The 14,779-nt window shown below is 38.3% G+C and overlaps 1 protein-coding gene across 1 annotated transcript; it reads left to right on the top strand.

The window, feature by feature from the left end:
- Window positions 1-1,021: 1,021 nt before the first annotated feature.
- Window positions 1,022-3,351, top strand: LOC114841415. Its single transcript, XM_029126395.1, has 5 exons — window positions 1,022-1,131; window positions 1,228-1,280; window positions 1,404-1,577; window positions 1,659-1,683; window positions 3,201-3,351. Exons 1-5 carry the CDS (start codon window positions 1,022-1,024, stop codon window positions 3,349-3,351), a joined length of 513 nt encoding a protein of 170 aa, XP_028982228.1.
- The last annotated feature ends 11,428 nt before the right edge of the window (window positions 3,352-14,779 follow it).

The following is a 14,779-nucleotide window of genomic DNA, read 5'->3' as shown; positions in this document are numbered from 1 at the left end:
GGCGCTATCGACTTAGACTAGGGACCAACGGCTAGGTGAGAGGACTAGTGCCCCCTCGATTGCCGTCGAGCTGATTGGTGGTGGTGGAGTAACGGATGACCCACCGCCGCTGAGATGTTCAGACTAGGGGGAGAAGGCCCTAGTAGATTTCGAGACAGTCGGTGACAGGCACTGGAGTTGAGCGGATGAAAATCGTTGCGTCCTCGACGACGGTTGTAAGTGGCATTAGTCCATTATGGATTATGGGGGTCCGTTGTGAGGACAAGATCCGGAACAGCGAGAGAATGGGACGCTTCCGCGTTCCAAACAGAAGGATCGGATTACTTTGAGGACGTGGAGTGTTTTAATTCCATGTCCTCAGGGATCCATCACTTCGGACGAAAGAAGTGGTGTTGGCGTGGATCCGTGGGCCGGGAGTTAGGCCGACTCCTGGAGGCCCGATCGCACGTACCTCCACGACGAGTACTCTGGGTGTTGGCCCGCGATGATAGTGCGTTTACCGAGCATTGAGGTTGAGTTAGGGTGGGCACAGGTGGGTGAGAACAAGTCTCCGGATACCTGTGTCGCATGTGCCTCTCAGTGTTCGGCGCTCCGAGGAGTGGGAAGGATTCGCAAGTGATGGTCGACTTCTCCAGAGTTGAGCCACTCTGGAGAGGAAAGGAATACGTCAGAGGAATGGAAACATCCTCGGCGGAAGATACATGAAGGAATGGCTCCTGGAAGATACGCTTTATCGAAGTCTCTCGCCTGAAAAGACGAAGATCGATCGAGTGAAATACTCCTAGTATGGTGGAGCTCGCCCACTCTACCGTTTTACGCTGATGCTGGCTCAGCATGGTTAGACCCGCCACGAGAAGTCCTCAGGGTAGACGAGTTATCCTCTGAGGCCGGTTTACCGTTGGATTTTCCGTGAAAATCCAGCTGGCCCCCGACATAATTGAGCGATAGAGGAGATGCCCAAAATAGTTTGGGGTATTTGCTGGTGGAGCACTGGCGAAAATCCCTTACAGAATTTACAAGAATGTGGCCTCATCAGTTTGAGAAATTACTGGAGTTGGTTTTACCACGACTTATAAAACATAGCATAAGGAAGCCATTGTCCCCTGAGATCCAGCTTGCTATAACATTATCGTATGATTCCCATGCTTTATTTAAAGCTTAAACAAGTTTAATGCCTTATCAGCCGGTGATTCAAATAAATAGATGCTTAATTTCTGTTCCTCGCAGATATTTGGCTCAAGGAGACAGCGATAATTCCAAAGCTTGGGAATTCCGAGTAGGCAAATCGACTGCTCGGAAAGTGATTCATAAAGGCTGTCGAGCCATTTGGGGCATTATACAGCCAATATATCTGCCGATATTGAATGAAAATTGATTTATGGAAATCGCCCACGCTTTTCAAGCTAAATGGCAATTTCCCCATTGTCTTGGTGCCTTAGATGGATGCCACATTCCAATCCGGAGTCCCCCAAACTCAGGGTCTTCTTTTTTTTGCTTGAAGAAATATTTCAGTATCAATTTAATGGCAGTATGCGATGCCAATTATAAATTTACGTGGGTCGATGTGGGACAATACGGTGAGACATCATTGTACCCCTATCGTCGTATTCTGGGGATGTTTATTGAAATTGTGGAGTTAAATGGTTTCCTCTCTATAGGATCCATCAGTGATTCTGGTGTGTGGTCAAATACCATTTTAGCCCAATACTTGGAAGGAGAACAATTACAACTCCCACCCGTTCAGCCCCTCCCAGGATCTCCAACGCTTCTACCCTATTTTTTCATCGCAGACGACGGATTCCCACTTCAAAAATATATTATGCACCCATACTCAAGTCGTCAACTAGGAAACGGAGAACGAGTTTTCAATTATCGCCTCCCCGAGCTCGTCGAATAATCGAAAATAATTCCGATATCCTCAAAGCACGATGGCAAATTCTTAGAAGAGGACTGAGTTGTAATCCTGAAAATACTACATACATGGTGAACGCCCTAGTTTGTCTTCATAATTTCATAATGACTGAGGAAGAAAATTTGCCAACACGATACAGAAAATATTCTCGGCCAACTGATGGAAGGATTCTCGGGGATATTCCACCATTACGTTTCCAGGATAGTGAAATATCAGCTGAAGCGAGAAGAACGGCACAAGAGCAACGAGATCTTTTACGAGATTATTTTCTATCTCGCAGTGGAGCAAGTGAGCCACCTTGGCAATGGCAGTCAGCATTAGGAGCATTCAATATTAATATACCAAATGCACAGTAACTCTGTAGATCGACTGATCCAAATAGCCAACTGTCCGAATGTAGATTTCAGTGGAAAATGAGAGAAGAATTTTCTGTCCATGTAGATGAATGTTGAATTTTTAAAATAACATGCCCCTACAATTCAGTCTTGAGATAATTCCACAATTGTTTATTCCGTATTTCTATCATTCCAAATTCATTTATTTAATGAAAAGTGCATCAGACAAATTTTTCAATTTCAAAATCAAATAGTAATAAATTTTTCTTCATCTGTTGGAAATTCAGGGTTTGCTGGAAGTCAATTATTTCCCAAGTTTTGGAAGAAGTTTTCTGCTTAAAATTATCGAATTAGCTCGATGCCGAAGGAACTCAATGTAGTAATATGGTTCTGCTTTAGAAACAATATTTAAAAAATTCATTCTAGCAGATAACCTCTTCGGAATTTTCTAAAAATTGAGGCTTTTCTGTTGGCCTTTGAAAATTTTTAATTCATTGAAGTTTCAATTACTGAACAGAAAAAAAATAGAATTAGTTGAACGTATTCAAGGAATGAAAGAAAAGGAACAACATGATCAGGAAACAATGCTATTTTCTCCGAGTTTTAGGTTCTCCTTAGTCGATTTCATGGCTTCTTTTGGGAAAGCCATTCTCAGCATTTCAGTGAAGCATTCAGAAATCAATTCCTTCGGTATTTGATGCAATGCCAGAATAAATGCTGATAGAATCTCCAAAATACCTCTTGTCTCCAAACATGCATGAGATGAGCGTTGAGGAGTATCGAAGGTGCTTGATGTGTGCGGGGCATTCATTGAGAATTCGTCAGTCTCCTTATTCACTTTAATTTTTTTTTAGGAATGGGAAGTGGTGGAGTGGGGAACTCAGTCGAAAATTCTGAATATTTCTCTCGTTTCATGTTCGAATGAAATGGATTTTTGATCTTTCCTGTCCCAGGCTCAGTGGTAGAAATGTTGGATGGAGGGTATACCTCGGGTTCCGGGGGTGCATCATCCACAGGATAAAAACAGCCATCCTTCGTGACATGGAACCGAGGGAAGAGCTTCTCGAAATCATCATCATCATTGTCGCTGTTTTCTTCACTTGAACCTGAAAATAGTCCATTGATTCGCTAATGAGAATTACTGAGGTATTTTGAATGGAAAAAGTGAATAGAGCTTGCCATTATTGGTCAAATCCATGTAATATTTGATCTTGTCATCAGAAGTTCCACCTGAACCATTAGTCTGTCTGTCCCCATCATCACGATTCTGAGCTCCATCTCCTCTTTGCTTCTGTGATTCAGTCTGATCAACAGTTCTGATGATTGGATCTGGTATACTGCTGATAGTACTGGATACATCCACAAATGAATGGGAAAGTCAGATATAATTTCAATTTCCAAATTACGATAGATGTTGCCTGAATTAACAATTTTTTCAAATCAATTCTTTTTCACCTGCGTGGAGGTATTTGGTGCCTCAAAAAAGATGAATCTGTGTAGTGTTGCCACTGTGGGGTGTAGATTCATCCAGGATTAATACCAGAATGGTCTGTGTCTTTCCCAAATTTATGGCATTTATTGAATAACGTCTCCAATGTCTTGAAATTAGTAGCTGCTGCAACTCCTATGAATGGAAACAGACATTTCCATTTAAGTAATAGAAAAATGTCCCCTTTCATCGTTGATCTTGTTGACATACCTGAAATGGGAGGCTCCAGGCAAGCTCCAATGTGGTCCCAGGTTCATTTGATGTGCTCCTCACGGCACTGATTCTTTCGAAACTGTTGTCATAATTCTGGGTGATCCCTGACGAGTGAAATGAAGAATTGCACATTTTGTGGATGCATTTTTCACGGATGAAATGACAAATTGTATCTCGATTTATGGCTCTGTTTAGCCTCGTACCTTCCGGCCTCGTATCTTCAGGATTCGTCAGAAAAATCATCAAAATTACACATTCACGTGTTATCCCCTAGTAAACGACTTCACGTACATCGAAATATCACCAAAAAATATCAAAAATGAGTAAAGATCCAACAGGGAAATTGATAAAAATTGTGGAGATAAATCCCTTGCTTTGGAAAAAATCTGATAAGCAGTACCATAATTCAACAGCCAAAAAAGCAGCTTGGAAAAGCGTTGGACAACTACTCAAACCACCAATGACAGGTTTGAAAAAGCATTCTACTTAAAAATTGGTACTCCAGGTAAAGCTGCTGCTACTCGCTTCAAATCATTGAGAGATTCCTTCAGCAGGTATAATAAATCTGAAGAATTGCACTTGCTTACAAACCCTGAATCGTCCTACATCTGTCCCTCAATCTATTACGAGTCTCTGAAGTTTCTAAAGACGGAAATTAAGCGACGAAGGTATTTACCATACAATTGAAAAAAAAAATGGAGTGGCAACTTCACTTATGTTTCTCCGTCTTGGTAGGACAACATTTAGTTTTCCTGGAAAATCTCCGGATGAAGAAAATCTAAGTAAAGATGCTAAATGTGGAAGGAGTCAGTCAAATCGAGACAGCTGGATTGAAACGGAAATCAAAGTTCCAAGCTCCTTGAACATCATGAAGCTTAAGGGTGAACTCAATTCTTCTCCAGCCAAAGTAGAAACAGAAACTGAGCCAGTCCTCCTGATCCAAGTACCGCCGACGATAACGGGGGACAGTGAATCATTGAACATCATGGATTCAACTGATGGGGTTTCTCTCCTTTTTGGTGATGAAGAGGATGCTTCCACTGTTGAACAAGCTTCGACTGTAAAATCAAAGGGCGGAACTTCTGATAAAATGGAAACCCCATCTCTTAGTGACGGCCTGTGGAATATCAATGACCTTATGGGCGACAAAGGACTATTGATGAAGAGTGGTGAGATGGTGAAAAATTTTCATTATTGAAACGATTGAATATGAATTTTCAGAGAAATGTATTTACTGAAAAATCTCAAAACTTCTGTCATTTCATACTAAAAGCACTTTCTGAACGTAAAGTCATAATTGAGATAAATGAAGGAAAATAACACGCATGGAAAAAAAATGATTAAAAAACCTAGCACTTCCTCTATAAAATTCTATTGAATTTTTTTCGTAATTCTATGAGAATTCTCTTGAAATTCTATGAAAATTCTATTAGAAAATTTGATTTCTTTTTTGCGATGATTCTATAGAAGATTATGCAACTTTACCAGGTCATTTTGTTAAGAGATATTCGATAGAAAGAAGTTAATAGATTTTTATTTTTATATAAAAATTTCTCATAATAACATCCAAGAGAAAAAAAACAGAAAATTCATATCCAATCATTCTTATAAGAAAAATCAACATCTATAGGCTTTTTTTCTACAGAAAATACCTATTGAAAAACGTAGGGAGGAGTTGTATAATTTTTAATAAAATTCGTGCAAAAAACAAATAGAATTTCTCAATAGAATTCTAATGGAACTCCAATAGAATTCCTTGGAAAAAATGCTAGGTTTTTCTATCGAACTGTTTCATACGTGACCAGGAATTTATTGAAATTGGGAAAATATCCATAATATAAAAATGAAATGATGTGGAATTGACTGATGATTTTCTACCTACTTCAAACTCGTGAAACCGATGACCAATAATATTCCAGGAGCGAAACATGAGAATCCTGCTAAGGGAGACTCATCACTATCGCATAATGCCTCACCTGAATCAACTCAAACACGAAAAATAGTGCCCCCTCTTGATGCATTTGCCCGAAAACGAAATTCAGACCAATCTCCAGTTGTTGATGGCTTAACAATGATTGCCGAGAGCTCGACAGAGGTGTTTAAACATATCATCCATGGGAAAGACAAAAAAAGCAGTTGTTGACCATAATACCATGGATCCGAAATTAATTATGCTGAAGTATGCCCTAGACTTGGTCCCTGAAGAATACCAGACAATATTTTTAATCGAAACTCTACAGTCTGCTCACGATTATTCAAAAAAAAAATAATGAGAATAATTGCTGATGTCCCGAGAGAATATTTAGGTGGAGAGGAGTGAGATCGTTCGTCTTGTAGCTGAGGGAATAAGAGTTATTTACAAAAGAAATATTTTTGAGATTTAAGAATATTGTCCTCAATTTCACATTTTTGTTATGCAGGAGTCTCGACCACAGCTGAGTATATTGAGATTAAATATTTGTTCGAATTGAATTTTTCATGGAATGTTTGATTTTGTAATAAAAATGAAATATTTACAGAGAGTACACATTATTTTATTGACAAACGAGTAGGAAATTGGTCTTTTTTGAAATTCGGTGTGGCCATTCTCGTTCATAAGTTGCAAGAAGCTGGAACCTTGGATTTTGAAGATTAAAAGACTCTCATACTGAATCCAACACGTATGAAAACAGAATAAGTTTTATAGAAAAATCGAATTCTGTTGACTCTTTCTATGGAATATTTTCCATTGAACATTTCAATGGAGACGGTCAAAAAATGATAGAAAGTTCAATAGAAATTTTTTTAAAAATTCTACCAAATTCGTTAGGTTTGTCTATTAAATTTTTTCGTACGTGAAATCTCTGAATCTTTGCTAGACATCCCCGAGACGTTTTAAGATCAACCTTAAAGTTGAAAAACTGCTCCGAAATCTAAGAAAGAACCTGTTGACAACCCTAGGATAAAGCATCATGCTGGGTCCTCTCCTGAAATACCGGAGAAAACCCAGAGCCAAAGGATCGCTCTGAGCCTCTCATTTAAGACCGCAGGGGAGATCTGAAATAGCCTCGAAGCGAAGAAGAAACCTCGGGTTATCCCCTGAGGAATAGATCCATAAATTAACAGAATAATTATGGATAACACTCCTTGTTCGTAACCTAAAACGTGATGAATTTTGACTATTCTGCCACTTTGGATTGCGTTAAATCTGCCAAACGCAGTTGAATCGGCGCGCCCGAGCGCTCATATTTTTTCTGACGCACGCAGCACTCCGCGCAATGCTGCTTCATGCTTCGCAAACTTCGGGGCCATTGTGGTAGCACCCTAATACGCTGCACGGCAGTGAGTGTAGCGAGCTGCTTCTGCTGCGGAACGGAATGTTTGTTGGCAGTGCTTCGTCGCGCATGATACCCACAGAGGGGCAATGAAGAGCACTAGGTTCTGTCAACAAAGCTGGAGATTGAGATATAGGGAACTTGAATGGCGAAAGTGGTGTCGCCTAGGAGAAAAAATTCGTACTAAATATATACTTTTTCTATGGGTTCTTACGTACAAAAATCTTAAAATTTTTATTATAAATTGTTAAGAACTAATTCTGGTACGAATAATCATGGCGAAATCGAGGTTGAGGCGTTGCATCATGGGGTGTTCAAATACACCGCAGAGTGTTGACAATAATGAGCCAATAAAATTCTATTCTTTTCCTCTAAACAGTATGTATAGACCTTGGATACAACAAACGCGTGAATTATGGATTAATGCTGTGAAAAAATACACGTAAGTATAGAAAATTCCTCTTCATGATGAAAAATGTTCAGTTAGGAATTCCGTCCTGTTCGTTATGTTAGATATTTCTTATAAAATATGGAGTAAACAGAAAATTAAGGGAAACATAACCTCTTTACTTTCGGTAAAACACCGGAAAATTTCGAACCCAAAACCTCAACAAAAATTTGCAGTGCTCATTTTATTGGTAAGAAGAAATCAGAACATCCACAGCATCCTGGATACATCCCTACAATTTTCTCTCAACGGAGAGTAGTCAAAAGTGAGCAGCAGTCAATTGCCAGATTTCAACGTCACCAAACCGTCAACGTCAAAACAAAATACGCTATCAAAGACCAGTCACCTTGGATAATGCAGTAAACGAAATACAATTTGCTGGAACTCAGACTGCCTCGATTGACATGGATACGTATGAGACTGAACCTTCAACTCCTACTGAATTCAGTAAATCGAGAGATTTCAGTTGTCAAACGGATTTATCGGGAAATGTGAACATTTATCGGGAAATGTGAACAGTTATGACGAATCAATTTTGTTTTGTTTATTCGGAGATATTGATGGGATCAAAAGTGTGGAAGTGCAAACTACTATTAATGTTCGAATTTCAATACATAAAGGCGTCCAGATTGATCTGCCCGTAGAAAACAAAATGATGAATGATGCTAGCTGTGACCCGTTCGACGCTGACCCCTACGTACATGATTGTCCATGTTTCCACGGCAGGAAATGTATTGAAAATTATGAACAAATGAGTAGCTTAACTGGTGTGTCAACAGCGTTGTTTGTTTTCTTGTCGAATCATCTCCACTCATTGAAAGGAAGTAAACTCAGTCACGAAACTAAATTTCTCATAACTTTGATGAAATTGAAAACTGGTTTATGTTACACTGCACTTGGTATCTTTTTTGGGATTCACATAACAACTGTAAAACGTTCATTCGTCGGAACATTAGAATGCCTCAGTGTGTTGACGAAAAATTTTATATTTTGGCCCTCTAAAGAAACAATTAAAGCTACTCTTCCTGAAGCATTTAGAATTCATTATCCCAATACAAGAGTTATCATCGATTGTACAGAAGCAAAAACTGAGGTGCCTTCAGCAATCAAAAATCAAGTATTGATGTATTCTCAATACAAACACAACCACACCGTTAAATTTCTAATAGGGTGTACTCCGAGTGGATTCATTAGTTTTGTCTCAAAATGTTATGGTGGTCGAGCCGGAGACTGTTTCATCACAATTGATTCAGGCATTATTAATTTATTAGAACCTGGTGATTTTGTCTTGGCTGATAAAGGTTTTCCGAATATTCGTATTGAAGTAGAAAAAAAAGGCCATTTTTGTCATGCCCCCATTCCTTGAAAAAGATCAATTCTAGGCAGAAGAAGTCGAGGAAACTTATAATATTGCTTCGGTAAGCATCCATGTAGAGCGAGTGATTCAGCGTGTACAAGAGTTTTACATATTTCTAAAAATTCCTATTCATTTACTGTCCCATATTGATCAAATTGTTTCTGTAGTATGTGCGTTGATTAATTTGGAAAAACCTATCATTCAGGAAAAACATTGATTTCATTGAAAAAAGTTGTAAATTCTGTGGAATGATATAATAAATAACTGATAAAAGTATTTTTGTTTTTATATCTTTGGTTTGTTCACAACCATTAACAAAGAATACTGAAGACAATAATTGTGCATGATTGACTGTATTCATTTGTAAAGTATTATATTTACGATAGTTTACTGGACTGATAAAGCTTAATTAAGAAGAATAAATCCATTTTTCAAATCTCTTTCCCAACCCCTCCTCCATCTTCCCACCATTGTTTTTCTCATTCTCAGTGAGATGACCAGCATCAACCTGTCTATCGAACTCAGGGTGACCATGGCAAATTAAAACAGTAGCTAGAAGAGATCATAAGCATTAAACGCAAGAGGAGACCAGGACAGTCGGTAGATTCGAACAGAAAATACCAACAAGGCAATCAGAAAGATCAAATATGAGAGATAATCAGGAATTTCAGGAGATCTTCGTCAGAAAAGGGTCGTATTTCGAGAGGTCAGACGTTTGAAGGATCAATACGTATGAAAAAATTCAAAAATTCAATCGAATAATCTAGCGCTTACTACAAGAAATTCTATTGAATTTCGATTGGAGCTCTACGATAATTCTGAGTTTTATTAGAATTCTATCGAAAATTCTATTTGTTTTTTACGCTAATTCAATTGAAAATTATGCAACTTTACCCTGCACTTCTAATAGATATTTGTTTATAAAAAAAAATATAGCTGTTTTTATATCATTTATTCTGTTGGGAGTTTTTCTATAGAAATTATTGGGCATGAATTTTCCATTTTTTTTTCTTGCATTTTATTAAAAGAAATGATAGAAAATACATCGGAAAAACTTGGAAATTTTACGCCTCAGAACTTCTCTAGAAAAATAAAAATTTATTGACGTTTTTCTATCAAATTTTCTGTTAACAAAATGACACCATAAAGTTGCATAATCTCCTATAGAATCGACACAAAAAACAAATAGAATTTTCTAATAGAACTTCCACAGAATCCTTATAGAATTCCAATAGAATTTCTTAGAGAAAGCGGTAGGTTTTTCTATTAAATTTTTTCATGCGTGGATTATTTCGAGGGTTCAACGTAGAAAGAGTCAGACGCTGACGAGATAGAAGTCATGCGTATCAGACGTCTTGAGTGTCTCACTTCTCAAATCTGACCCTTCAGAAGTACAACTTTTTAGACTTAAGATCACACAAATTTCCGACTCTCCTGACCTCTTAAACATCTCACTCTCAGACATTTGACTTTCCAGAAATCTGACCTCAAAAATTGCACTCCACCTACCCGCGGTCTCTCCTCACATTTCATGTTAAAAGCTCTAATATAACGAAACGTAACAATCATTAATTAATGGAAATATCAATATTTACAGAATAATATAGAAATTATCCACCTTTGGAAATCATGGCAATATCAGCCAATCTTGGCAAATGGTGATTGAAATAAAACGTCTCTAATTTCACTACCACATTCTTCAAAAAATTCTCATCTCTAGGTACTTCCACTAATTCACTTCCATGCGGTGAATATACATATAAATCACAAAGACGTATATTCGTTACATATATTTGAATTTGAATTTGAGTGTAGATTTGATTGGACTCTTTCAACCTTATGCCATTCTTATCTAATTTTAAATAATAGACGTTCAATTTATTTGTATTCTGATCGAAAATAGGCTTATCTCTGAAAGTGCTCGGACATTTTATTTCTAATAATCTTTTATCAGAGATTTGATTGCCATAGATGACCCCGTCCGGAGAGCAGGCTAACCAGGGCTGTAGAAGGTTGACTATCAAACCCACTTGAGTAATGTGACTTCCGCGATTAAGATGATTTTCCTCGTACTTTCTCAGTGCAATTTCCTCGGTCTTTTTACCGTATGTCATCGCAGAAGTTTCTATCTTTTTTGTGTTTAACAAATCATTGACTAGTTTTTCAACATCATTCGTATTTGCTTTTGCTCTATGACTTCTACTGGCAGTGATACGGAAGCTACGGTGTTTGAACCATTTTTTATCATTCGATTGCTCAATGGTCCCAATGGCAATCTCCAAAGTTTTCTTCTCATCACACACTACATTTTCTATATAAAAGGACCAAATTTCCTGTTCAATAAACTGTTCTTTCGAATATGCTAGACCCATGGATTGTAATAGCAAAATCTCCCTCACGACATTTGATGCTTCAGATAGTAATTGCTGCTTCTTTATCATCTCTCGCATATCAAGGAGCACTTCAGTAGCAACAATTTCTCCATTACGCAACTCTTCTAATTTCACATGAGTATACAGAGGTGTTCCAGGAAGCGTTCCAAGAATTGAGGAGGACAGTGGAATCGGTGTCACACTTGAGACTTTTTTCCCATGGGCTGGAACTTCATAGAGTGCGCTTATCCTTGCACCCTTATCATATTCCGACAATCGTTTCGAGGATAGTTGCACCCATTGTTGCGAGAAACTTGTTTTCGAAATCGAACTTTCATCCGAATTTACATAAACGATGACCGCACAGATGTGCTTACATCGGCCAGATTTACCGGCTTTGCAAGAACAATTAGCATTTCTCACGATTCTCTTCTTACATATCTGAGAAAAAAACATTTCCAATTAGTCAATTTATCCAGGAAATAGAACATTTCATGCTCGAGCCTTGGAAAACAGATCACCGTCCCCCACGTGCAGGAATGCCTTCCGAGCCGAAGGCGAGGATGGCAAGCACGTGGGGGAGGGTGATATGTTTTCCATGGCGAGGCGTGGACATTATTTTTCGTGTCGAGGAATCTAAAAAACGCGAATTTCGTAGCGCGCAGCGGCACGGGATTGGGGTTTTTCAGGTTCCGTGACAAGAAAAGGAGATTTTTCGTCAATTCAATAATACTTACAATAATTTTCACAGAGTAATACACTGACACCCTCGTTTGAGCCCTAACCTTTGCGGTTATGGTCGTCTCCCTTCTTTCTCCATTTTCACACTCAGTAGCATCCTTCACATTACCGGCCTCTAGCAATTTGAACCCCTTTTGAAAATTTTGACCTCTCTGTATGTCACAAACAATCGGACGAAACCCATATTTTATGATTTTCAACGTTTTTTTATCAAATTTGCCTATTATGCGAATGGAATTCCTCAGGTAAACCAGAGGCGCGTCGATCGATTTTCAACGCCATCTCTAGTCCATGCAAGTTCCCTATAGAGCAGCTAGTGGTAACCTCGAGAACTGATTTGACAACCTCTTCTCCTGACACAACCTCACTTAGTGAGAAATGCAAAAGATACAACGAAGTGAATCGAAAAAACGAAGTGAACTCTTTTTCCCGCACTGAGTTTATTCGATCAGAATGAAATACATTGAAAGTACTGCTAGATGACCACTGTTATACATGTGTAGACAAACGAAAAAAGGCCGAAAACTGACAAAAACACGGAGCAAAACAAACACGCGTGTTACGCCAGTTAGCGCCGCAGTCGGACCCCCCCCCCCACTCCTAGATTTGAATCATCCCGGGGGCATTCCCCGTCTGCGAATTAATAGGGAGTTTTATTTTCTTCTCACCAACACTTACACATACTTCAGAACTTTCGGTGTACTATTGGGACCGCTAATTACCGATGGTGGGGCTCGTTTTCACCAATATGGACGATTTTAGGCTTCCCATATACACGCTAACACAAGCCCAAATTGGGTTGCATACTGTCGGTATGCAGCCCAATATCCGCCATTCATAGGTGGCGTTTTGATATTTAGCAGTTCCAATAACTCAAAATTCATTTTATCGACTATCTCGACTGTAATGTCCAAAAATCTATGAAATAGCTTTCCTTCACAATTTCCCGATTATTCTCCCTACCCAATGCCACACCTTCAACCGAGAACCCAAAAAGTGCAGCATCAACAAATAACATATTCCAACATAAGGCTAGTGGACTCGCTATTTCAACAGAGTAACACCCCGCAGATGAAGAATCGCCAGTGCGAAATCCAGCGCGCCTAAAACCGCTGACCCAACAGGTCAATTCCCTCCAAGAATAAAAAATGGGAAAATTACGCCATAATTTCCACCAATCAAAAGCAAAATCGTGTATCGATCAAGAACCGACTCACTCCCCAAAAATTAAAATCAAAATCAGTCTAGAAGCAATCGTCGGAGCGTTAATTTGACTTGGTGGAAATTACTGACGGAATCGATCTGTCTCTTTCGGTCCCCGCTACTCATAACTCGCCTGGAAAACGATTATCGGGAGTGGTAGTTATTGAACATAGTTCATAGCTGAGTGAAAGAAAGTTGCGCAGAGATACTGCATCCTTAAATCGAGAGTAGTAGTGTTTCTTGCATTGTAAGAGAACGAAATTAGCCAGTTTACCTTGATTGTGGACATTCTCACTTAAAAACACTTTTCCGAACTTTGTTAAATTGTACGCGAGTGGGTGAAAGTGATCCAATAGGAAGTATTCATAATAGGATCAGAGAAAACTCTAATTCTGGTGGAGAAAAACCTTTGTGTCATTGAAGGATCCACAACTAGAAATATAAGGATTACTACTAAAACCATCATCAACTGTAAGTTCAATTATCAATAACCTTCAACCATTTTGAAGACCAAAGCAATCCACTATCAGACTTTGTAAAAAGACTTTCCAGAGATAAAATATTAACTTAATATCAATCTCAAAAATTAACAATTCAAACACGATTCAAATTGTAAATTTTTCATTTGTAATTATCAACAAAGTCGAAATTATAGAAGATTACTTTTGAACATAAAAATTGTCTCGGAATCATTTGACTATTTCCTTACTTCAAATATTCCTCATCCTTTCAGTATCCCAATTTCGATTCTCAAAATTAGTAACGTAAATCAAGGTAAGAGAGATAAATTACACCTAGCGTCGTTCAATATAAATCAAAATATAAAAGTATCTGGCTTAACAATTCCTTTCGAAGTTTAGCTTTCCCATATTTTTATATCAAAAATTCTAGATTGTTATTTTCCCGTAATTTACAATTCTACCCAAAAAGTGTCCTTCGACGCTGACACGTCTCCGGACATAACAGCTAGAATTTCATGGCGCAGTCGGTAGGACGATCTAGGCTTCCTTTCACTCTTACCGCCTAATAATAATAAGGAATTTACTCGGTTCACATATAAATTCCTCCAGTTCGGTTTATACAACAAAGTTCGTTTTGAATGTCGGTATTTTCATAATATCGCATAATATCGGGAAAAACTTCTTCACTTTCCCTTTTCTTTTCCTTTTTTTTTGTTTTTGTAGTATTTAAACTTTTCCAAAATTCTACTCTCAAGAGTATTCCCAGACTTACTCTAGAATTATCCCATAATGGCAAACTCTTCTATAAATATTGGTTATACCGGCGATTCAAATATCGCCGGGCAAATCACTGGGAATCATGAAGATTACATCAAAGCGCGGGATATTGCTAGTAGTATACCAATTTTTTCCGGAACTTCTGAGCATGCAACCC

This window comes from Diachasma alloeum, unplaced genomic scaffold, assembly GCF_001412515.2.
Source record: "Diachasma alloeum isolate Michigan unplaced genomic scaffold, Dall2.0 Dall_scaffold_00400, whole genome shotgun sequence".
Classification (NCBI taxonomy): Eukaryota; Metazoa; Arthropoda; class Insecta; order Hymenoptera; family Braconidae; genus Diachasma; species Diachasma alloeum.
Note: the sequence above shows the minus strand (reverse complement) of the source record. Positions and strands in the feature narration are given on the sequence as shown.

Excerpts from the sequence above, each read along its gene's own strand:
- LOC114841415 (XM_029126395.1), top strand. The coding sequence starts at position 1,022 with ATGTGGCCTCATCAGTTTGAGAAATTACTGGAGTTGGTTTTACCACGA. Across the intron at positions 1,281-1,403 it reads AGCTTGGGAATTCCGAGTAG|CTAAATGGCAATTTCCCCAT; the intron begins GCAAATCGACTG and ends ACGCTTTTCAAG. Across the intron at positions 1,684-3,200 it reads ATCAGTGATTCTGGTGTGTG|GCTCAGTGGTAGAAATGTTG; the intron begins GTCAAATACCAT and ends TTCCTGTCCCAG.